We start from the raw sequence: 22,344 nt of genomic DNA on the forward strand, positions 1-22,344 counted from the left end.
TCGCTCTTTGACTTCCTTCACTTGCTACGTGCATGCAGGCGAGATGGTCCTTCCCTCCTGTTCTCCTCCGTGTTAATAACCTTTGACCAGTTGAACTGTGTGTCTGAGCTCTAAACGTCTGCATGGGAAATGTTTTTCTGAAGAGCTGCAGCCTTTCGGTATCATGCTGAAACAAAGACGTGGAGTCACAACAGAAGACTCACACTTAAATGGTCACTTTCAATTCATAGAAATATAAATTTTTTACTCAGCAAGACATAAAAGAATACACTGTGTGAGTTAAAGCAGGGATTTGCCTTTACCAAGGTTAATGATTTACGTGTCTTTGCCTTGGATGTCAAGCACACACACGCACACACACACACGCACACACACACGCACGTGTCGTGCCTCCATGAGCTCAGCAGACATTACATAGATCTGCATTGATTTCCTGGAGAATTACTCTAACCTTAACCATAGTTACTACTTGCCTTAACCTAACCTTAACCTAATCTTAACTTAACATAAACCTTACCTAACCTTAAAACATATCTTCACCTTAAAATTGATTGATTTACATTATGGGGACTTTCTTCACGTCCCCTTAAGGAAGACAAGTCCCTGTATCTCGACTTTTCTAGATACACTAATGTCAAAAGATCCCACACACTCACCATTTCTTTTTTTTTTTTCTGGCAAAGGAAGAGAGACTAAAACAGACCGTCTGAGTTTCGCTTCACTTCTAACACAGCGAGTGCTGCGATTTCCTGAGTCTCTCCTAAAAAAGGAAAACATCAGCACAAGAGCGGTCCACACTGAGGAAGTTAGTAATATCACAGAGTTAAAAGCAGGAAGTAGGTTACCCCACACTGAGACTGAACACTGAATACATCAACTCTCTTTGACAAAACACAAAATATCCAGAAAAGGGAGTCTCAACCTGACTACAGTGCATTTTACAGTCGACCTCAGTGTCACATAGCTTCTTTTTATCACCGAGCAGAAGTCCCAAAGTGAATATTGTCCTCCCTTTGTCATTAGTCTGACAATATAAGGCCGATAAGAGATGGAGTCGTGTTAGCGCTTCACACGATAGAAGGAACAGAGGGAGTGCACACTGAACTGGAGGCAATGAGAAGGAAAGCAACACAGAAACAAGTCATAAAAAGCTGTTTTCATGTAGCTATACTGGGAAATCTTTGAGAGATGTGTTTTTTTGCTAGAGAAGGGTACTGCATCCTCGTCAGAATAATTTCTTCATTGTAAATGCTCCCCCAGCTTTGCCTCAAATTGTAGTTTTATTTAATCTAGAGTCATCTTGACCTGTGTCAACATTCAGCAGCTGAAAACTGGCTAAAGATAGAAGGAGGAGACGTCATCCTGTTTCTTCAGCCTCTGTTTTAGTTGTTTTGTTTCCCCCATTCACATTTTGATTTGACTTTCTTCTATACATAACAATAAATGCATGAAATTGTATAGCATTTTTATTAATATGGTTTGTCCACTGTACATTTTTTTATTATATTTAAACAATCTGTCTTTTTATTCAAGCAATAAAAGAAAACCTGTTTAACTACGGTAACTGTAAGCCCTCCAGCCTTGGGCGAACTAACGTGAACAGATGTTTGTGTGTGTGTGTGTGTGTGTGTGTGTGTGTGTGTGTGTGTGTGTGTGTGTGTGTGTGCGTGCGTGCGCACGTGCGTGCGTGCGTGCGTGCGTGCGTGCGTGCGTGCGTGCGTGCGTGCATGCGTCCATGTGCGTGGGAGAGGGGGATATTAGGTCAGGTCAAATGAGTGTGTGTTACCATGGTTGCTTGTCTTTGTAGGGTTTTACCTTTGTTGACTGCCTCACCTATCTCCATCAAAGTCTAGGCAATCTCATGACGCACAAAAAATACACACACACACACACACACATTGCCCTGCCTATTGCGAGAGGTTGTTGTTTTGTTTTTGTTTTTCTTCTATTCGCTCATTTGTCGAACAAAAAAAACCAAAAAAACGTTTGCTTATAGGCTCCTATGAATTGCTGCTTCACTGTTGTGTGCTGCGTGGAGATTTGGGGATTTAAATGCTGTGGATTTTTCCGTCCTGAATACTGGCAGTGTTGGAAAATAACAGAATAAGAGGTTTATGCCTGAGAAGCGGATTTCTGATTGTTCTCTGTTCCTCATATAGGGCTGCAGGACTTAATGAAGTGACACACACACACACACACACACACACACACACACACACACACACACACACACACACACACACACACACACACACACACACACACACACACACACACAAATACACAAACACATAAAAAGCTGCACCCACACACTGTATAACTTATATATATATTGATAAGGGGGTTGAAAGTCCAACACCATCTCCTGGTGAGTGGGAGTGCAACAGGTGCTTGTGCAAATGAATTACCCTGCACAGACGTTCTCACAGCGTGGACTCATATTTTTACCCAGAACAAGTCATAAACTGTAGCTTAGCTGGAGTTAAGCCTCATGAGCTAGCTTGTTAGCTTATTTAACTTACTTCAGACACACACATAATGAGCATGTGACATAGTCAAACTCGGTGAACCTTTAGCTGGAGGTTTCAGGGTTCGCAGCCCTTCATTCTTGCTGATAGGAGTCAAAGGTCAGCAGGGATCTGAGCAACTCAACAAAACAAGGTTGTAAAACTGCTGATAAGGAAAAGTGCCCTGGGGAGTATGTGTGTTGGTTAGTTTGTTAGCTAGGTAATCTTCCATGTGATTGTCCCTGGAAATGTATGGCCTTTTGTGATTAAACGGTACCTCTTCAGCTATAAGTTTCTACTTATATGTCTTTCATGTTGTGTTTTTTCTATTCAGATATAACAGTTGTGGTTGGTCCAATCTAATATGATAAAAATGTCTTTCGTTGCCCTTCTCAGGCCCCAGATCTGATTGGATGGTTATGCCAGAATGACAGCCGAAGATTCAGCTTCTTCCTCAACCATGAGCAATAACGCTTCCCCCTCCAACTCCAAACCCTCCAAGCCTTCCAAACCCTACTCTGGTCCCTCCCTCCACTCTCTCGAAGGACAGATTAATATCCCAGAGGGTGTTCTAGCTGCTCCCATTGAACCTGCACTCAAGGCCCTGATGGAGCGCACCGGCTACAGTATGATCCAGGAAAATGGTCAACGTAAATATGGTCCTCCTCCTGGCTGGAATGGTGCATCACCTCCTCGAGGATGTGAAATCTTTGTGGGCAAAATCCCGCGGGATGTTTATGAGGATGAGTTGGTCCCAGTGTTTGAGTCTGTGGGACGCATCTATGAGATGCGGCTGATGATGGACTTTGATGGGAAGAACCGAGGGTACGCGTTTGTGATGTACACAGAGAAACATGAGGCCAAACGTGCCGTGCGGGAGCTCAACAACTATGAGGTGCGGCCTGGGCGGCTACTGGGGGTCTGCTCCTCTGTAGACAACTGCCGTCTTTTCATTGGTGGCATTCCCAAGACCAAAAAGCGAGAGGAGATTCTGGAGGAGGTTTCTAAAGTGACAGAAGGTGTGCTAGATGTCATAGTTTATGCCAGTGCTGCAGACAAGATGAAGAACCGTGGCTTTGCCTTTGTAGAGTATGAGTCACACCGTGCAGCTGCCATGGCTCGCAGGAAGCTGATGCCTGGACGTATTCAGCTGTGGGGTCACCAGATTGCAGTGGACTGGGCTGAGCCAGAGATTGATGTGGATGAAGACGTAATGGAGACAGTGAAGATTCTCTACGTCAGGAATCTAATGATGGAGACCAGTGAGGAGACAATCAGACAGGTGAGATTTATTGACTTGTCAGTTTACAGGTTTCAGTATAAATCTTGTTAGGTAAAATTGTGGACTAAAACTACCCACACTTTCTCCGTCAACTAGGTGTTCAGCCAGTGGAACCCTGGATGCGTTGAACGTGTGAAGAAAATCCGTGACTACGCCTTCGTCCACTTTACCTCCCGGGACGATGCCGTCTTGGCCATGGACCACCTCAATGGCACAGAGGTGGAGGGGTCCTGCATTGAGGTGACGCTTGCTAAGCCAGTTGATAAAGAGCAATACTCACGTCAGAAGGCCTCGAAGGGGGGAGTGCCTGCCACTCCAGAGGCTGTTCCGCAGAACTACGTATACCAGTGTGATCCCTACACATTGGCTTACTATGGTTATCCCTACAACACCCTCATTGGACCCAATCGGGACTACTTCGTCAAAGGTTAGAATTAACTTTTTCTGCTTTTCTTTTAGTAATGATCAGTTGGAAAAGCCACATGGTTTCTCTGAAAGTCAACTGTTTTTGTAAATGTTTGTGTCAGAAGAAACTCTTTGGGACAATGCACTGTTAAAGATCTCATATTTCCATCCAACAAATGCTAATGTAGGAACAATGAATGCACTATTAATAAGGACCACGATGACTCATGATGGCTAAAATAATGATTTAATCTTCGATGACTAGAATTTCATTTGATGAAATCTTTAACTTGATGAGATTTTGTTGCTTAAAATCAGAGAGTTGTTAAAAGTCAAAGACAGAACAAGGTGATGGACCAATGAATGCTAATCCCATTACCTGTGATTGATTAAATGTGGTCTTTGGGTGGTAGCAATCTATTTGACTTTCAACAATCGTTGTGTTTTGGTTTTTTCTCCAAAGGATCCCCAATGATACAGAACAATGGTAATCTCTCACATCCTTGCTCTTACTTATTCCTTCAATGAACAATGAGCTTTCCTGCCATTTGACAAACTATAAAATTTCTAACACCATCCTTTTCCTGCTGCGCTATCAACTTCCATTTCATGCTGGGTTATTGCAGAGATCACAACAAATCTACAAACCTTCCTGGACCATCTGTTCACAGTACCAAGAACTTTCATAACCAAGAGACAGAACAGTGCTCAAGAAAGAATTCACACTGTACCTAAATAAAGGGAAAATACAAACAAAACAACAACGAACAACAAAAAAACCTTAGCTCTTAGCAACTGCAGTTTATGAGCCGATTATTCCCTTAAATTACGACTAAATGTTTCTCCTTGCTACCCAAGTCCTAATATCTTGAGAAAAGCTTCCAAGGAAGGTCTAGACTTATCATAAAATCTTGCCATACATGTCATCGTATACAACTTTCAGCATGCCCCTGCTGCCCAAGTCGTAAACCACAACTCCTGTCATCATATTACCTCAATTGTATTTTAAGCAGGTACTGTGCGAGGTCGTGGTCGTGCTGCTGCTGCTGCATGTAACCGTACCCCTGGACCACGGGGGTCCTACCTGGGGGGTTACTCTGCCGGTCGTGGCATCTACAGCCGCTACCATGAGGGCAAGACCAAGCAGTCCGAAAAGCCCTATGAGCTGATGCCCAGTCTGGAGCTTGCTGCCTCCGTCAACCAAGTTGGCATCAAACCTGGCACAAGTCAGTGAGATAGATATGTCCATCCATATCCTCGCCCACCTTAAAAGCCTTTACTAAACCTTCCAGCTCACAATTCCTGTATCTCGCTCACTCCTGTGTGGTTTGAGGAACTTTTTTCAAATCAAAGCGATGGTTGTTGCTGGATGGTTATGTGCAAAAGGGCGCCCTTTCTCGTAACAGTTAAGAATAATGACACTAGATATGTGTCCTTTCTAGCATGACCAGAAGGTAACTACAATGCTTTGTTCCTCAGTCTTTCCTTTTTCCGCAACTTCAGTAGTTTGTCTATTGAGACTGAAAGCAGCACTGCGTTTAAAGAACAATATGACTGCGCTCTTAGTAGCATACTGCTGATGCGAAGATATAACATCCAGGAAAGGGAGTAGTACAACCATCAGTTTAAAGGCCAGCAGATGCCAAAACGATGACCACAAAGAATATTTGCTTTACAAAGAAATCTTCCTGCAACTAACTGACTTGACAAGATATTTTCAAGAAAATATTGCATGGAAATCTGGAAAAAGCTGATTGTTTTTGCCAGACGAAACAGTTGTCTCAATGAAATCAAGGAGGCAGCCATGTTTTTTTTTTTTCATGCAGTGCTGTTGTCGGTCTGAACATGGTCTTTCACAATCTCATGCACTCAATTCCGACTTTTGACTGAAACATGGTTGACATTACTGCATGATGCCTTCTTTCACTGAGCAATGGTAGAAAGAACACGCATCAAGAAAAAAAAAGTATTCCACAAAGGATCAGCTTTTTCTATTCATAACATGAATGATGTTCAGTACGCTAGGAGTAAGCAGTAGCAGCTACTTTAGCTTATATTTGCACTACAAATGTTTCAGTCAATGTTGGAGTTGAAATGCAGAACTAACCTGCACAAACTAAAAATTGTATATCTCTCATTTGTCTTGTGTCTACTCTGGTCTGATCACTTAAGAGTTAATGTCAGTGGTATGTAGACTTGTTGCACATCTCATTTTGCAATGCATGATACATAATATGATTTTTCTTTTTCTTTTTGGTATCTACCAATATTCTTTTAGCAAACTACTGTCCCAGCGAACAAAATGTAGCAGCAAAGTTGTGAATCAGAAGAAAATGCGGCATTGACAAGAACAAGAAAACAAAAAAACTCACTAAAAACATATCAAATAAGAACCCGTGTAGATATATTTTTATGTTCTACAAGAATTAAAGGTAGAAACTTCAGTGATAGAATTGCAAAATAAAAATGCAAATATTAATAGCTTTGCTAGCTTTTTTCAACATAACATTTATATTGAACGACACATTATAACTATTAATGTCAAATATTTGCTGATCAGACGTCCACCTTGTAAAGCGGCCTTTCTTGATAGTCCCTCTGAAATGATTTGACCCCAGTCTATGTCAATCCAGATCTGTGTGGAATCCCAGGATCACCACCAGATTAAAAAGACTAGTCCATCTGAAACAATGGCTGACGTTGTGTTAGCTTGCTGTTTGAGTGTATGTATGTGTGCATGTGTTGGAACATTGGGCTTAATCCACAGTTGAGCACCATCATAATCCGAATCACACCCCAACGCAAACTTGTGTAACTCCTTATTTTTTCCCTTCTTGCCTTAAACTATACCCTTCAATGTGTCTCTCTCTCTCTTGTTTATCCTCCGCTGCCTTCGTTTTCCTCACTCCTCTCACAGATTACCTTCAGATCTAGGTATGCCTGTTTCATGGGTGCTTGTATGCTCGTCTCCAACTATTACCTCCTGTATTCTTGATACAAAGATATTAACCATGTCTCTCTATACTCTGTTGAGTGATGTGGTCCAGTTTGTTATCCAAGCTCTTATTCTTGTGTACTGTTTACGTGCAGTGGCCTTGCAGACTCTGGGTGGACAGTACCCAATGTTCAGTACGGCTCCTGCAGCCAAGCTGATGGAGGAGGGGAAGGTGCACACGGTGGAGCACCTGATCAATCCTCTGGCCATGCAACACGCTGAACACAACTCCGCCAATGCTGCTGCCTCCGGCCTACCTTCAGTCTCTACCCCTCCACCTTTCCAGGTCTGCACCATGACACTTTTACACGTTTTCACAAAATAATGTTTTCTCCATGATACAGAGGGTTTATGAATCAGATGTCACACCAGAAGAGTTTGAAAGCGAACTTTACCAGTTGACTGCACTTCTATATCTTCTTATTAGACAGTTTGAAAGTGCAAAATCGATGCCTCAAAACCAGACTATGATTAAAATAGGTGGAGTTCCCCTTTAAAGATATAATAAGTAACAATTTTTCATTAAAATGTCTAAATAAGACCTATATATTATATATTTTGTTGATTTCTGTACTTTCATTATCCAAAATGTTTTCCAAAATATTCAAACCCAAAGTAATCCACAATTTTTATCAAGGTAACAGGATGTTTCTTTTTGGTCGTGTTTTAATTGTGTCATAACCGATTTCCCTGTGGCTTTGTCCATCTCTGCTCTAACTTCCAGGGCAAACAACGTATCATTTATTTAATAACCAACACAAATGATGGCTTCTAATGACAAAACAACCGATTGTGAAATAACCTACAAAAAACATAAATGTACATTTCACAGACAACAAAAGAGATGTTTAGGTTACTTTGTGTTTATATACTCCACGTAATGAAAATGCTAAAATTCAGATTTGAGTTATAGGTTTTTGTACACTTAGTAAATAATGCTTGTTACTGAAGTAAGTAGCAAAATATGGTAATTGAAGACATGCTTTAGAAATCCTCTTATTCACTCCATCCCTCCTCTTCTCAGGGCCGTCCAATCACGCCCGTCTACGCTATGGCCCACAACGTGCAGCGTATCCCCGCCGCTGGCCTGTATGGAGGTGGATATGTCCCCATCACAAACTACGCTGCCAACACAGCAGCTCTGGCCGCTCTGCAGAAGAATGCAGCTGTGGCAGCTGCAGCATATGGAGGCTACACTGGCTACGCTATGCCACAGGCCTTCCCCGCCACGGCCTTCCAGCTGCCCATCCACGATATCTACCAGACATACTGATTCTGAGGGCTCGGACCACATGACATAATGAGAAGATTATCCTGCCTGTGACTGAGCGACCACAGCAACATCTCGGACACGTCTGTCCCATCATACAGAAACATCTCATGAACTTGTGAACCTCTATTCTAATGGAACGAGGTTGGAAACAAATGTTCAGAACGCAGACAGTGAAAAAACGCGATCTGACATCTCATATCTGTCTCACCTACCGGCCTCAGCATATCCTGGACTCAGCAGCCACATGACAACATCATGACATCATCATGACAACATCCCTGTTTTCTACTGAATATTAAAACACATATAAAAGACAGTCTACTCCCTGAGGAGACCCACCAGTGTGTGCTGACAGTCGTCCCCAACAATATGGCAGAATTCACAAAAACAACACAAATACACAACTCTCTTTCTCTCACTGACCCTCGCCACCTCGTTGCTACGGCAACGGGGGAAAACTGAAGGTACATACAAGTATTTATGAAGAGAAGATACATATTTAAGGTTTTATTCTCTGTAGGTCTCTTTCTCTTTTATTTTTGGGGCAAGTTTGTATTCTGAAACAGGAAAGATCGATCTTTACACATTGTTTAAAACAAATTTAGTGTAAAGTTGGGGGGAAGGAGAGAAAGACAAATTAATTAAAGAAGTAAAAGTACAACAGGAACTACTGACGAATGAATATATCACTGAAGACAGCTGTCTTTGGATATACTAATGTTTTTTTCAGTTTTTTTTCCATTAATATATAGTATTCTAGCCAATTCTACATGCTGTTGGTGATGCTTTCCGTCCATGGTGGTTGAATGTGTATGCTTCAAACACGCCTGTTTGGTACTTTTTGGTTTTATTTAGTTTCATTTGTGTTTTTGGTCGTTTTAAATGAAGGTTCAAAGTATTGCATTGTTTTTTTCCGCCTATAATTAGTTTGCTTGTTGTTATGTCTGCTTTAACCTTTGGAAACATACAGTATATCTTTGTTAGTTTGAGGAGAGGTAGCCTGCTTACTAATGTTGTTGTGACAGAGTCCCTGGGGAACTAATGATAGAGAAAGAAAACTGGAAAAACTTTTTCATCGATGGTTTCATCTATAGGTGACGTCTTGTACACGGAGATGTTTCCCATCCTCTGACACTGCTCTGGCAGAAAATGAAGACTGAACAGAAATTAGTTGTTGTTTTTCTCTCATTCGTGTATGTTTTATTGTGGTTTTTGAAATGTTTGACTATTGAAAGGTGAACAAATATGGACAGAAATGAGACACGTTTTTTTCTATATGTTTTTTCTATATACTGGAGCACTCTGTCTCAGTCAGTCTCTCACAGTGCTCCTCCATTTGCCAATGCAAACCAAAAAACATACAGCTCCATACACTCCAGTGTCATGACATTAGAAACCATTTCTTACTACAGTGCCTCACATCTGCATGCATGTGCTACTCTATGTTTTCCACAACACCTTTCAAAACAAAGACTTCCATCTGTGCATAGCACTGGAGTCTTCAGATGTGTGGTATCACTGTGTTCTGGTGAGACGAGTAGATTTCAGTCGCTGCAGTCAGATGTGTCATGGCTTCCTCTCTGAATGATCCTGCAGTAACACTCCACAAATTTGTCTCTCTTGTTATTTCTCGTCCTCCAAAACTGTGCTTGACCAAGGTGCACTTAAAACATATTTATGAAAGGCAAGAGATTGCCTCTTTCAGATGAAGAGATATTGAAACACTGAGCATGGATTTGTGTGTGTAAACTGGGCTAGTTGGTGTTTTTCAATTTGTATGTGTGTTGGCAGTTTTTCTTCGCAGATAAAAGCATAACATATAAAATAACCCTAATGAATGTTCAGTGGGCACTTTTAAAACTCTGCAGTGTAGTGGAAACAAGTGTGAAAATTTAACTGGGAGTAACTGGAGTCATACCTCATAATGAAATACAGGAGCTATGCATGTGTTGTATGTAATGACACACAAACATAACAGATGCAAGCAGCTGCTCATCCTGAATTCACACTCCACAACAGCCATCTCTCTTTTTTATAAAAGAACACGCAAATCGTTTTTTGTGCTGGCTTGTATTTTTAATACAATTCTAGTAGTTTTAAATGTTTCATCTATTTTTACTAATCTGCTGCATTTGAGGGGAGTTTGTTTGCTATTTTTCCATCAGCTCATCAGATTTTTTAACATTACTTTATACATTAAGTAATATGCTGACTTTTACTATGGTGACTCTGGATTTTGAGGTTTTGAAGGAGATCATAACGAAGTTATTGATCCAACAAAAAAAAAGTGTAACTAAAGTGCAAAGAAAAAACTTTTTGTTTTTCTCTTCTTTACTTTGCTTCTCTCCATCTCTGAAACTGGATTTCACTTCGAAAGCAAACTGCTGTCAACTGCTTTCATTATTTTTTCTTGTATGATGACAATAAGTCAGGATATATTTAATATATGCATTATGTGTGTGTTGTGAATGAAGTGAGAAGAAAAGGTATAATATATTCAAAAACATGTTTCTTTTCTTTATTTACACTTTGTTTAGGGACAAAAAAGTCAGAGTAACAAAAGTAGAAAAAAAGTCTTTTTTGCCAAAGTGTCCAATAGTTTTTAAACATTCAAGGTTAATGTGTTTTTGTTATGTGTAATATTATGTTTGAACCAGATGTTGGTGTTATGAGTGGGGCTTCTTATCAGCAAACAACAAGACCAAAACTGGCCGAGTGAAGCGTGACGACTCGCCTGGTACTTTGACCTGTCGCTGTTGCAACTATGCTCGGCAGGTTTGGCTACGCGACTAAAAGTCTTATCATGATTTAACAGCCCTGTGTCAGCGGACACTTGTGTTCTCCTGGTTCGGCCTCCCACTCAGAGCACCTACCTTTACTCTCTGTTGCCTGCATTACACCCACACTGCTGCAGCGGGATCAACTCCTGCTGCTCTTTGTGTCAGTGGTGTGGAGCTACATGTGCCTAGTTTAACATAGGTATTACCTTTTTAACTCTTTCTAGTGTGTGCCTTATTGCCAAGATGTGCCCTTTGCCATTCCTTTGTAGACCTTTGCAGAGTCTTTTCTATCTGAAGGTTTGTTTAAAAAAAAAAAAAGCTTGTTCGCCATTGTTATATTTATAGTGATAATAGTTAAATAAAGCATTTTCAAAAGGATGCAGTGCTTCATTTGTCTGTCATGTGCCCCGACACACAGGAACTGTGTACACCTTGTAAACTTTGCTCAGATTTAGATTAAACCACATGACTGCGAAAGTGTTACGACCTCTGTGAATGGAAACTCATCCCCGACCTCATACATCAGCCATTATTAAGCAATGTAGCACAGTGGAGAGAGGAGAGGCGGCGCAGTGTGTCGAGAATGTTTCATAAACTTCTCCGTGGCCGGTCAACTTTACTCTAGAAACATGTTGTGCCCCAGCGGGGAGAGATTTCGAGAACATAAGTAGCCTTCATCGTGTTGTACAATGAGTGTAAGAGGGCAATCACAGGTATATGAGGGTTTTTATGTAATGTCAGAATGCACACTTCAGCTGAATTGTCACCTGATTTATTCTGTAAATGTGATGACAGGATGCAGGAAAAGCAGTCACCTTATACATTAGAGATCTGCAGGTTGTTACCTATATTATTAATACCATAAAGTCGTCTTTTTAATACCAATACTGATACTAATAGATGCAGATACATCAAGCTCTGGGCACATTAACTTAGTGCCTTCTTTGCTGTTGTTGTGTACATAATGATCACATTCACAGTTCTGAGAGTTCACACAACATTCACTTTTTGCAATTCATAATTTTCTTATATTTCAACTTGTATATAATTGAAAAGGCAAAAAGAGTGTAGAAAAAAATAGAGGCTTATAGTTTGGCAAATCATAGGTTGGCTTATTTATTCGGAAGCAGCTTATACATAACAGCAAAAATAATCACATCTAATCGTCAACACTACTAGCAGCTTTTCTGGCACTGGTATTTCTTAATATTGGACCCTAAGCCTAATTTTAAGTGATTGTCTATGATGGTCTGTGTCCCCGAGGAGCTGTGAGTTCGTGGTAACTGCATGACTAAAGAAAACCTGACAGACTCTGCCAGGCTTCTGGAAAAAGTGAGTTAATTTCCAAGGAATATTATCTCAAACATACAGCCATTACAAACACATCACCACACGTTGTCATTCTGTATAAAGGCAGAGGGAAGTTAAATATTAGCCTGGCTGTGATGTTAGGATGAAGCGGTGTAGTTTATATTGTTTAGGTTTATGTTGCCATCTGGTGGCAAACACACATCATCAGAGCAGCAGCCTGTGGCAGAGCCTCAGTTCAGACCAGACAGTGCAGGTTTCCACTGGCAGCCATGTTAGCTCCACAGAACCTCATGCAGTATTCAAAATAAATAAATAAAATATTGAGGTTAAAATAAATGTTGGAAAAATGATTTTTTTTTTTTATTGATTTCGCACAAAGATACTGTTGGCTGTAAATTACACTGCAAATAGTATTCTCACCTGCATTGAGCATTTCCCATATTTCTGTTGATATTATTATTTATTTATTTACTGTTCAACCACTGTGTGATTTCTTTTTTTATTCATTTGATTCAGATTAATTATTTTCATATTTTGTATCCTAAAGCGGTAGAAAAACGTCAACAGCTGAAGAGAAATATCCTTAAAAGTAAATCCCAGCGGTGTTTAATGTGACCTGCACTACATCTCCCATGATGCCCCGGCGGCCATCCGTGTCCGCGCTGCCCTCACGCGGCTGCCGCTGCACTTTGTAGATTTACAAACAACATGGCTGGGTCCACTCGATTTGTAAAAGACATGGAGGGAAATCCAGATGATGTAGAAGTCAGTGAACAGCGTCTCTTCTGCTGAGTGTAACCCCGGTTTATATTTGGCTTAAAGGAGACGCAACAAAGCGCACAAAATGGTTGCGCTGCAGGTTCCGGCGAATAAGTAGGTTTACTATAGCTTTAAGAAGGCGAAAATAGTGTCTGCTTCTTTAAAATGATATCGCTTTATTAATGAATTGATAATTAAGAAAAGTTTTCAATACCTAATCAATAAATATCTGCTTCTAATTTGCGACGATCTCCGCGCAGTGCCAGAAAATGTGCGGCTGTCGGATAAAGGCCGCCTGCAACCAAAACGTCTTTAAACCAGATGTGGTCCGTTTTTCCTCGAACTGCAAGTAAACCTGTTTGACTTTTAACGGAACCTGAGGCCGACCGAAGTGTCCTCGCGGTGATGGAACCGGCGGGCGACCGAACCGGGGATGTAAATAAAGGCGAGGAACCGGCCGAGGACAAGGCCGCAGACCAGACCTCGGTCACCAGTACGAGCGTCTCACCGCGGATGGGGCTCAGGGAGCGCGGAGCGGCCCGCCCGAGGTCCGGCGTCTCCGCTTCGCTTACGGGCGTCAACGGAGCCGCGGCGAGCCCGCAGAGCTCGGGTCGGGTGTTAAGGGACAGGGCGACGAGGTCAGTACCGGCCTGGCTGAAGGACGTCAAGAGCGACGACGAGGAAGAACCAAGCCCGGAAACCGGGGCGAACAAGCGGCGGAAAGTTTCCAACTCCAGGCGGAAGAAAAATTCGGAATCTGCGTGTTCGGCCGGAGGGGGAGTCGCAGGTGACAGCCTTCAAGGCACAGAGTAGGTTTTTAATTGATCAGCATCACGTTTGTTTATGATGAGCCATGTGTGTTTACGTCTGCGGGGTGAGCTCCTGTGAAGCACGCCTTCAGCAGAGCTCGTCCCCTTCCTGCAGCTCTGCATGGGGAGGGTGGAGAGACACTCACCTGCCTCCTAAAACTTGTCATGTCTTGTACAGATGCTTCCAAAAGCACCGTCTCATCAGGGATGTGATGGATGACGGGACGTTTGTCTGTAGGTGGAGTAAATGTCCCTTCTCAGTGTTTTCTCCTCCTTTTTTCGCAGCATGGAGGATCCCAAGAAACCTGCTACAGATGCTCAAGGTAATCAGAGAAACATTCCATAAAACAAGACTCTTGATTTGCCTCTTACTAGAGTAACATTTAAGTTAATTCTCATTCTGTGCACGTGCGGTTGGATTACAATGTATTTGAAACTGTGTGACCTTGTTTCACCCCTGATGGCCAGCATTATGTTTGATGTTATGTTTCTGCTCCCTCACTCCAGCTCTCCCCTCCAGACGCCCCCCGGCCCAGACTCGTGCCAAGCCCCCGTCTGCCAGAGCCAGCCGCAGCTCTGCCAAGCCCGTGTGTAAGACCGAACCTGGAATGGAGAATCCAGCTGGTGAGCAACCTGTTGACAATGAGCTGCTTTGGTTCAGCGGGCATGCCTGTAAACGATTCAGATTACACAGAGACTCTGAGGCAACACGCTGACAACTGTTCTTGAGGTTGGGTTTTATGAAGAAATTTGGTTCAGGTATCTCCAAGTATGTATTCTTCATGGTCATCTGTAATTAGTCTAACTAATGGGATCAGATCATCTTTTCTCCTCCACTCTGTTACTTCAGATCCACATACTCAATGTAATAGACTGCAAAAAAATCATTGTTATATTTATATTCATATATGTGTGATTTATAAAAGGAAGCTTTAGCTACCTGCCTAAACACTTGATATCTTCTCTGTTTGTCATGCAGCAGTGGAAGGAAAGGTAAACAATGAAGAGAAGACTGAAATGTAAGTATACTATTTGTACTTTGACATGGTCACTTTTACCCCTTTTTCCACCAGCCCTCCCCCCGACACCACTCGCTTGCTCACTCTCCTCCTCTTACTCGCGCGGACACTCAGACACACACAAAACGTACTTTGTTATCGGACACATCTGTAAACTCAGACTGGGCAAAAACAACACAATTTGCTCTTTACCAACACAAAAGGCATGTTTTGCACACAGAGCAGTGAAGTGCGATCCGATCACAACTGGTCATGGTAATCCCGCCCTACAGCCTCTGATGTAGGTGCATCTTTCCTCTAGACCAGCAATGAGTTGGTGCTACTGTGGAACCAGTTTTCTGTCCGAGAGCCAGTTCTTTGGCCGTCGAAACCCAAAGACTCCAGATTAGGCACTGGCTCCGAACAGGCCCTGGAACTGCCTTGGTGGAAAAGGAGTAATTGTGAAAGTGTGTGCCTCAGTCAGAGCCATGTGTTGTTTTCATTACTGCTGTGTTTGACCCTTTTACTGTCTCAGTGAAAACAAAGAGGAGGAAAGCAAGGATGTCGCTGAACCGGTGTTGGATGAAGAAGACCCTTCATTTCCCGACGACACTCACGACCTCAGCTACCAGCCACAGAGTCAGAGGTACACTTATCTAAAGTGCAGAACTTGACCTGAGCAGAAAGTGTAAAGTCCTATTTCAAGTCCTTGTTTTGTTTTCAGTGGTGCAGAGGAGGAGGAGTGCCTCAGCAGTGACGAAGATGTTCCTTTTAGAGACGATTTAAATGACCAGAGCTACGACCCTAAGGCTGAACGGTTCGTGTGTGCGCTTTTGTGTCTGTGTGTGTTGCCACTTTCTTCATGTTCGGATATGATTAGACATTGGCACCATATTTTCTGTGTAGCAACTGTTGTAACTATATAGTGTATGAGACATCAATATATTCAGAAAATAAAACTTTTTTTAGAAATATAACAAGGTTTGTTCTTCTTTTGATCACTGTGAATATTTTGACTTATTATTTGTGCATGTTAAGATAAGTTCATCCTTTTCATCAATTCTATTTTTGGATTTCAGGTTAGCTTTTCAGTTGTGTGTCAGACAAAGCAAATCAGGCCCAACTACAGCCACTCTGTGACTTTTAGTTTGTTTCCTGAAGTCACTAAAACGTAGTAATACTATAGTAACTACTATACTTTCTCTATTTGTCTTCTCAGGGATGCCCCTAAACCAAAGCGCAGAGCTCCTCCGAGACCGAAGGAAAAGAAAGAAAAAGAGAAGGCGCCTAAAAAGGAGAAAGAGGTCGCTGAGATAAAGGTAGAAGGTTCCGACAACTTGGAAAGTGTGGAAGAGGAAGTGAAGCTAGAAGAAGAAACCGTGGAAGACCCAGATGGACCCAGGAAGTAAGCACAGTAACACGCGATCTGTTCGTAGTTATCAGCGGGACAGATTCACGTCGCTCGTATGTGTATTACTAGGCACATTTTTCCTTATTCCATGTTCAGTTTGAATATAATGTGTGTGGTTAGTGAGTTGTAAACAATCTCCTTTTCATAGTGTTTGTATTTGCTACATAATATTACATTAGTATAGAAAAGCGTTTTTCTATTGCAACTTATTTACGTACTTTTTTTGTTGTTTGTGTGTTAGAAGAGGCCGACGGAAAAAAGACGACAAAACCCCACGGCTGCCAAAAAGAAGGTAAAGCTGATGTTTGTGTTGGAGCATTTTATTCAAAAATATAAGGACATGATAGTGACTGATGATTGATATAGTGGGCCATGGATATAATGGACATATCATGTAAATAAATTTAATATTTTTTTATTATTATATAACATTGTCATACGCCTCACCTACACAGAAAGAAGCCCCCAGTGCAATATGTGCGCTGTGAAATGGAAGGATGTGGGACCGTCCTGGCTCATCCTCGCTACCTACAGGTTTGTCTCAGCAGCTACACCGTCCCACTGCAGATTGTTTACGTCTGTCACTGCATTAAACACAGTTAAGAGAAATCTAGTTCAAACTTTGCCATAGATAACTGAATTTTCAAATATCAACAGTTGAACATAGAATGTTAAACTGTGACAAATGTCCATCACATTTTCCGAGTCCAAAGTCGTGTCTTAAAATTGCTTTATTACATTTCTGCAGATATAATAAGTGATAAAATATTTCAGGACGAAAAGGAGTTTTTGTCCTGGTGGTATTGCCTGAAGTATTTCATCAATATTTCAATATTTACTTAATATTAATCAAACCCTGTTTCTAGACTGTTTTCAGTCTTCTAGCCTTTTAATTGCACTCATGCTGATGTACTCTTCTGCATTTTCTTTGATTTTCACATCAGCACCATATAAAATATCAGCATTTGCTCAAGAAGAAATATGTATGTCCTCACCCGTCTTGTGGAAGACTTTTCCGCCTTCAGAAGCAGCTGCTGCGTCACGCAAAGCACCACACAGGTACACATACAGTGACTATGTATTATGTGTATTACGTTGGATCTGTTTGATAATTTCTTGTTAGAACTAATGACAGTATATAGAGGATCCATCTATACTCAAGTGTTTTGTGTTTGTAGATCAGAGAGACTATATCTGTGAGTTCTGTGCTCGTGCCTTCAAGAGCTCCCACAACTTGGCTGTGCACCGCATGATCCACACAGGAGAGAAGCCCCTACAGTTAGTATTTCCCTGTTCAGTTTTTGGTCATTTGTTTTTCTTAGTTTAAATGTTTTAAAATGTTTTCCCAGATTGCTAAAAGACATTTCCACTTAATTTTCTATTTCTTCCTCCATAGGTGTGAGATCTGTGGCTTCACCTGTCGCCAGAAGGCGTCTCTCAACTGGCACATGAAGAAGCACGATGCTGATGCCACCTATCAGTTCTCCTGCTCCATTTGTGGTAAGAAGTTTGAGAAGAAGGACTGTGTGGTGGCTCATAAGGCTAAGAGCCACCCAGAGGTGCTAATCGCTGAGGCGCTGGCAGCCAACGCTGGCGCACTCATCACAACCCCTGCCTCCCTGCTGGAGCTGCCAGGAAACCCCATGCAAGCAGAGGTCACTGGCTTGGATGTGAGCCAAGTAGGGCAGGATGGGCAGGTGGAGCAGCTGAGCCAGCAAGGTCGAGTTGGGCACCAAGTGGCTCAGGTGTCCCAGATGGGTCACATGACCCAGCAGGTGAGTCACCAGGTGGTTTTACTGGGACAAGACCAGAGCCTCCACACCATGCAGGTGCCAGTGACAATTGCCCTGTCCCCAATTGACCCCCCTTCACCGGCTGACAACCAGCAGCAGACTCACCTCCAGCTGCAGATGCCCGTCCAGTTTGTGCAGGCTGCTCAGCAACAGCCCCAAATTCAACAACTGACCCTCCATTCCAGCTCAGTGTTGACCCAGCACCAACCCCAGCTCCAGTCTCTTCAGTCATACTCCTCTCAGCAGCAGAGCCAGGGGCAGACACAAATCCTACAAATGACCTTCCAGCCAGTCAGCCAATCCCAGACCCACATTCAGCAGATCCCCATTTTAGCAACCTCTCATCAACTTCAGTCCCTGCACACAGCTGCCGCGAGTCCCCCTCTCCTGTCCCCACCCCAATCCCAGGATCCTGCCTCCACAAATGGGGGCAACTATATTCTGGACAATCCAGGACTCATTTCCTCCTCTCTTTCAGCCAACTCCCTCCAGCAGACAGAGGCTGCAGGAGAGGATGGTGTGGTCTGGGAGGAAACGGGACAAGAGGTTCTGACTGGCGGCTCTGAGAGACACGTGCAGCAGGTCCTCATGTAAAACAAGGAGGGAGCACAGAGAGAAGAAAATAGAGGAAGGTTAAGTCATCAGTGACCTGATACACTGTATTGCAATGTTTGAGGTAAATGTAGGATCACCAATATATTATGTACTGTTCACCCATAGTCATATTTGGTAGTTTTTTAGAATATCTGTATCAGGGAAAGGTATGTATGTGTCTGTATGTTTAAGTTGTTGCCTTTGTACATAATAGTCCTTAAAACTAAACTAGCCTTTTATGTGAGTGTGTGTGTGTGTGTGTGTGTGTGTACTGATGCTGAGGTTATATTGCAAAGCTGTTGCTTCTATGCAATAATATAGCATACCTCTTAGTAATATACAGCACATGAAATGCCAAGTGTGAGGCACGTTCCTACTGGAATAAATCAAAAATAATTTATATTATGTTTTAAGCACATAACGTGTTAGAAAGCTATAAACAACCTCTATGTGTGGGGTGAGTAAAATCTCAATGAAAATAAAATAGGCAGTCATTATTTTTCATTTATTGTCCAGATCTACTATAAAACATTCATTTGATAGGAAAAAATATAAAACCAAAAAAATCCGAACTCACAAAGACTGAAGAGGTGTAGACAGAAAAAGGTGCTTCACAGTTTCAGAATATGCATATTTAAGAGATGTTGGCAGTGTCTGTTAAAATGATATTTGTGCAGCTGTTTGTTAAACCCTGCTGTTTGACTTTGAAGGAATTATAACCCATATAATGTGTAGTGGGGTCCAAAACATTAACCAAACTGAATTAGACAAACTCAACTTTTGTCTATAACATTTGAAGTGTGATGTAATTTGATAAATCATGGTTATGTAGATCCTTTGGGAAAAAATGTCAATACTAAGTCAGCATATCTGTGACATGTGGTAGCGCAAACACACAAAAAACGATTCATTTATATGATGTAAATAAATGTCTTAACATTTATCCACAGTGTTTTCATTAATAGTTTGAGAATGTAATGTTTTATCCCACAACTTTATCTTTCCATACAACTGGGGTGGCTACACGTACTTGGCAGAGGGATCAGCCATTATAGCTGCTTTCAGGCATGCACTGAACTCCGGATGTTGACCTGAAATTATCCAGACGGGCTGTACGTGAGGATGCAAATGTCCCAGTCTGTTGTTTTAGACATTCTCCAGAGTTTTTCCTTCAAGCCACAAAGTAAATTGTCTGGAACATGTCTGAGTGAGCCCCTGTGACAATACAGCAGGTAAATGTCAATACAATTCCATACAAGTGGATGTGTTGATGACATTTCTAACATGTTCTACATGCAAAAAACAACAAAGAAGAATACAAATATCTTGGGATGAAATAGAGGTGCCATTCATGTAGAAGATGCCAAATTGGGGAAAACAGCCCTAACCCAAGATATTTTTGTGATAAGGGCTGATGCTGGTGTTGATGGCTGTGAGAAAAACTTAGATTTTTCGCAACTGAATTTCTTGCTCTGCCCAGGTGTCATCCCTCACCTGAATGGTCCAGAAATGTCCCTGATCTGACCTGAACAATCTCCTGTGTTGTTCATGTGTGAAAAGAAAAGAAGTCCAGACAATTATTACATTATCCCAGATTTCACGTCTGAAAACAGGTTAATAATTGAAACACTGGTGGTTCAATCCCCAGCTCCTTACGGCCACACCACAAATGGCTCTTGATGTGAATGTGTGGAAAATGTTAGTTACTGTAGGCTTGAGTTATTAAATTAATCGACCAATGGACAGTACAATTTTTCTATAGACATGCACACTGAGAGGATAACTTTCACCTGCACTTTATACTATTGCTTTATGAGGGTTAGGGTTGCACAGTGTTACAGTTCAGGAAAATTCCTTTCTCCTCCCTGCCCATCCTGCCCTGCTTGGCTCTCTTCAGGACATATGGAGCCGCTCTCGGTCCCTGTGCATTGCATACTGCTTCATAGCCCGTTTAGGAGGAATCAAGGTGTTACTCAGTCCAACCCTCCTCTTCTTCACCTGCTGCCCTCCTGACTCTTCCTCCTCTGGGTGCTTCTGCTTCTGCTTCTGCTTCCCGACACCACCAGAGCCACCTGCATTGGGCTCAACGTGTTCTGATGCTGGTGCTTCATCACTCTCAGGCGTATGAGGAGGATGATGGCCGTCAGCTGAGGTGACAGCGGTCTGGAGGTCACTGTCATGAGCAAACTTGCATTTGATCCCGAACCTGCACCTTCCATCTTTCCTGTAAGACACGCACATCCTTTTCCCTCCGATCTCGGAGGGTTTGGCCTCCATTGTCAGGGGGACATGTTTCTGCAGGGCGCTGAGCTTCTGGTCTGCCTGGGCCTTGAAGGGGTTGGTGAACACGCCGCTGTCAGAGCAGGCGTTTAGAGCTGGAGGAGGCAGTTTGTTATGAGTTTGTGAACCCAGGGAAGGAGCAGGGCGGGGGGGCTGACAGGCTGCTGAGACGGGGTGTGATGGGGATGAGAAGGGGACAGGATACCCTTCCTCTGGTTCTGACCCGCTGCCTGAGTCACTGGAGGCTGAACCAGACTCCAGCAAGAAGTTACGGGTCTTTAAGACGGGTGTCGCCTCATCGCCCGCCTTCTTAGCGGAGCTTGACGATGGAAAATAACACAAGGTACAAGAGAAAGACAAGTTATTAGTCCCTCTGTTCTTTTTTTACTACGTATTAACTTACTTAATGTTTTTTTAAATGAGCATTTACCCAAGTCCGCCGGTGTTTACATCTCCATCGCTGTCAGAGTCCGAGGACACTCCGTAACCAACCAGAGAGTTCATACCTTTACAATGAACTGGAGCTAAGCTAGTTGCCCTGTTAGCTTCGCGTCGAAATAAAAGCGGGTTGATTGATTCTTAAAGTAAACACGTAGATTCATTTAAACCAATGCTGCTGAACGTGTGTGATCATTCCCGTGTCCTCCCCACTTCGCATGGATTACGCTAGTGTTAGCTGCCGTGATGTAGCTCAGTGTTTACATTCTATCTGCCTGCACTGCCACCTGCAGCACCGGCGTGGTATTACACAGGTCAATTTAGTTTAGAAAGCACAAAACACTGACCTAAGTGCTTTATGGGGGAGATTAAATTATTAGATTGTTTCATGTATGATTACACTCAAATAAAAACATGAAAAGCACGACATAGAAACTAAGTAAATCAGATGAATAAAAGCTTGAAATAGCTGGATCAAATCAACACAGACAGCTTCTGCACACACAATCGATCTATAATTAAATGGAAAACAATTTAGGGCCGTTTTGCACCCTCTCTGATAAAGACCGACCCACTAGCCACAAACGGAGATTAAAGAAACCTACTAACCCATAGCCTATGTGCAATGTATAGAGGGATTCAACATAACATCATTTGAGGTTTGGTGGCTAGAGATTTTTAGTTTAACACAGTACATTTACACAAAGAA

At 42.3% G+C, this 22,344-nt stretch overlaps 3 protein-coding genes across 22 annotated transcripts in view; 2 read left to right on the forward strand and 1 right to left on the reverse strand.

Moving 5' to 3' along the window:
• Positions 1-11,620, forward strand: part of rbm47 (RNA binding motif protein 47) — a 32,418-nt gene extending 20,798 nt beyond the window's left edge. For 11 of the 16 annotated variants that reach the window (XM_034582509.1, XM_034582517.1, XM_034582590.1 and 8 more), the window contains 6 exons: positions 2,904-3,789; positions 3,886-4,216; positions 4,658-4,681; positions 5,205-5,420; positions 7,285-7,475; positions 8,214-11,620. In XM_034582509.1, the coding sequence (XP_034438400.1) occupies positions 2,935-3,789; positions 3,886-4,216; positions 4,658-4,681; positions 5,205-5,420; positions 7,285-7,475; positions 8,214-8,462 (1,866 nt within the window). In that variant the 5' untranslated portion in view covers positions 2,904-2,934 and the 3' untranslated portion in view covers positions 8,463-11,620. The remainder of the gene's footprint in view (positions 1-2,903; positions 3,790-3,885; positions 4,217-4,657; positions 4,682-5,204; positions 5,421-7,284; positions 7,476-8,213) is intronic. The other 5 variants (XM_034582599.1, XM_034582631.1, XM_034582607.1 and 2 more) reach the window with 5 other exon arrangements.
• Positions 11,621-13,310: 1,690 nt separating this feature from the next.
• si:ch211-113e8.10 (E3 ubiquitin-protein ligase ZFP91) lies at positions 13,311-19,813 on the forward strand. 5 transcript variants are annotated; one of them, XM_034595373.1, is made up of 13 exons: positions 13,311-13,426; positions 13,573-14,121; positions 14,407-14,444; positions 14,629-14,745; positions 15,101-15,140; positions 15,649-15,765; positions 15,844-15,942; positions 16,339-16,524; positions 16,772-16,822; positions 16,986-17,064; positions 17,475-17,589; positions 17,709-17,808; positions 17,927-19,813. In XM_034595373.1, the coding sequence occupies exons 2-13, from the start codon at positions 13,718-13,720 to the stop codon at positions 18,915-18,917; spliced, it is 2,337 nt and encodes a 778-aa protein (XP_034451264.1). In that variant the 5' UTR covers positions 13,311-13,426; positions 13,573-13,717; the 3' UTR covers positions 18,918-19,813. The 5 variants fall into 5 exon arrangements, with proteins under 5 accessions (XP_034451264.1, XP_034451186.1, XP_034451419.1 ...); XM_034595295.1 differs by having other exon boundaries at positions 13,339-14,121; XM_034595528.1 differs by having other exon boundaries at positions 13,339-14,121; positions 15,655-15,765.
• On the reverse strand, positions 19,403-21,924 carry si:ch211-113e8.11. Its single transcript, XM_034595729.1, has 2 exons — positions 21,628-21,924; positions 19,403-21,516 (listed from the first exon to the last, which is right to left on the reverse strand). Exons 1-2 carry the CDS (start codon positions 21,699-21,701, stop codon positions 20,811-20,813), a joined length of 780 nt encoding a protein of 259 aa, XP_034451620.1. The 5' UTR covers positions 21,702-21,924; the 3' UTR covers positions 19,403-20,810.
• Between the last annotated feature and the right edge of the window lie 420 nt (positions 21,925-22,344).

Source organism: Hippoglossus hippoglossus, chromosome 1, assembly GCF_009819705.1.
Source record: "Hippoglossus hippoglossus isolate fHipHip1 chromosome 1, fHipHip1.pri, whole genome shotgun sequence".
NCBI lineage: Eukaryota > Metazoa > Chordata > Actinopteri > Pleuronectiformes > Pleuronectidae > Hippoglossus > Hippoglossus hippoglossus.

Coding starts and splice junctions, on each gene's coding strand:
- si:ch211-113e8.10 (XM_034595373.1), top strand. CDS start 13,718: ATGGAACCGGCGGGCGACCGAACCGGGGATGTAAATAAAGGCGAGGAA. Junction 14,122..14,406: donor GACAGCCTTCAAGGCACAGA/GTAGGTTTTTAA, acceptor CTTTTTTCGCAG/CATGGAGGATCCCAAGAAAC. Junction 15,141..15,648: donor AATGAAGAGAAGACTGAAAT/GTAAGTATACTA, acceptor ACCCTTTTACTG/TCTCAGTGAAAACAAAGAGG.
- si:ch211-113e8.11 (XM_034595729.1), bottom strand. CDS start 21,701: ATGAACTCTCTGGTTGGTTACGGAGTGTCCTCGGACTCTGACAGCGAT. Junction 21,517..21,627: donor GTAAACACCGGCGGACTTGG/GTAAATGCTCAT, acceptor TCCATCGTCAAG/CTCCGCTAAGAAGGCGGGCG.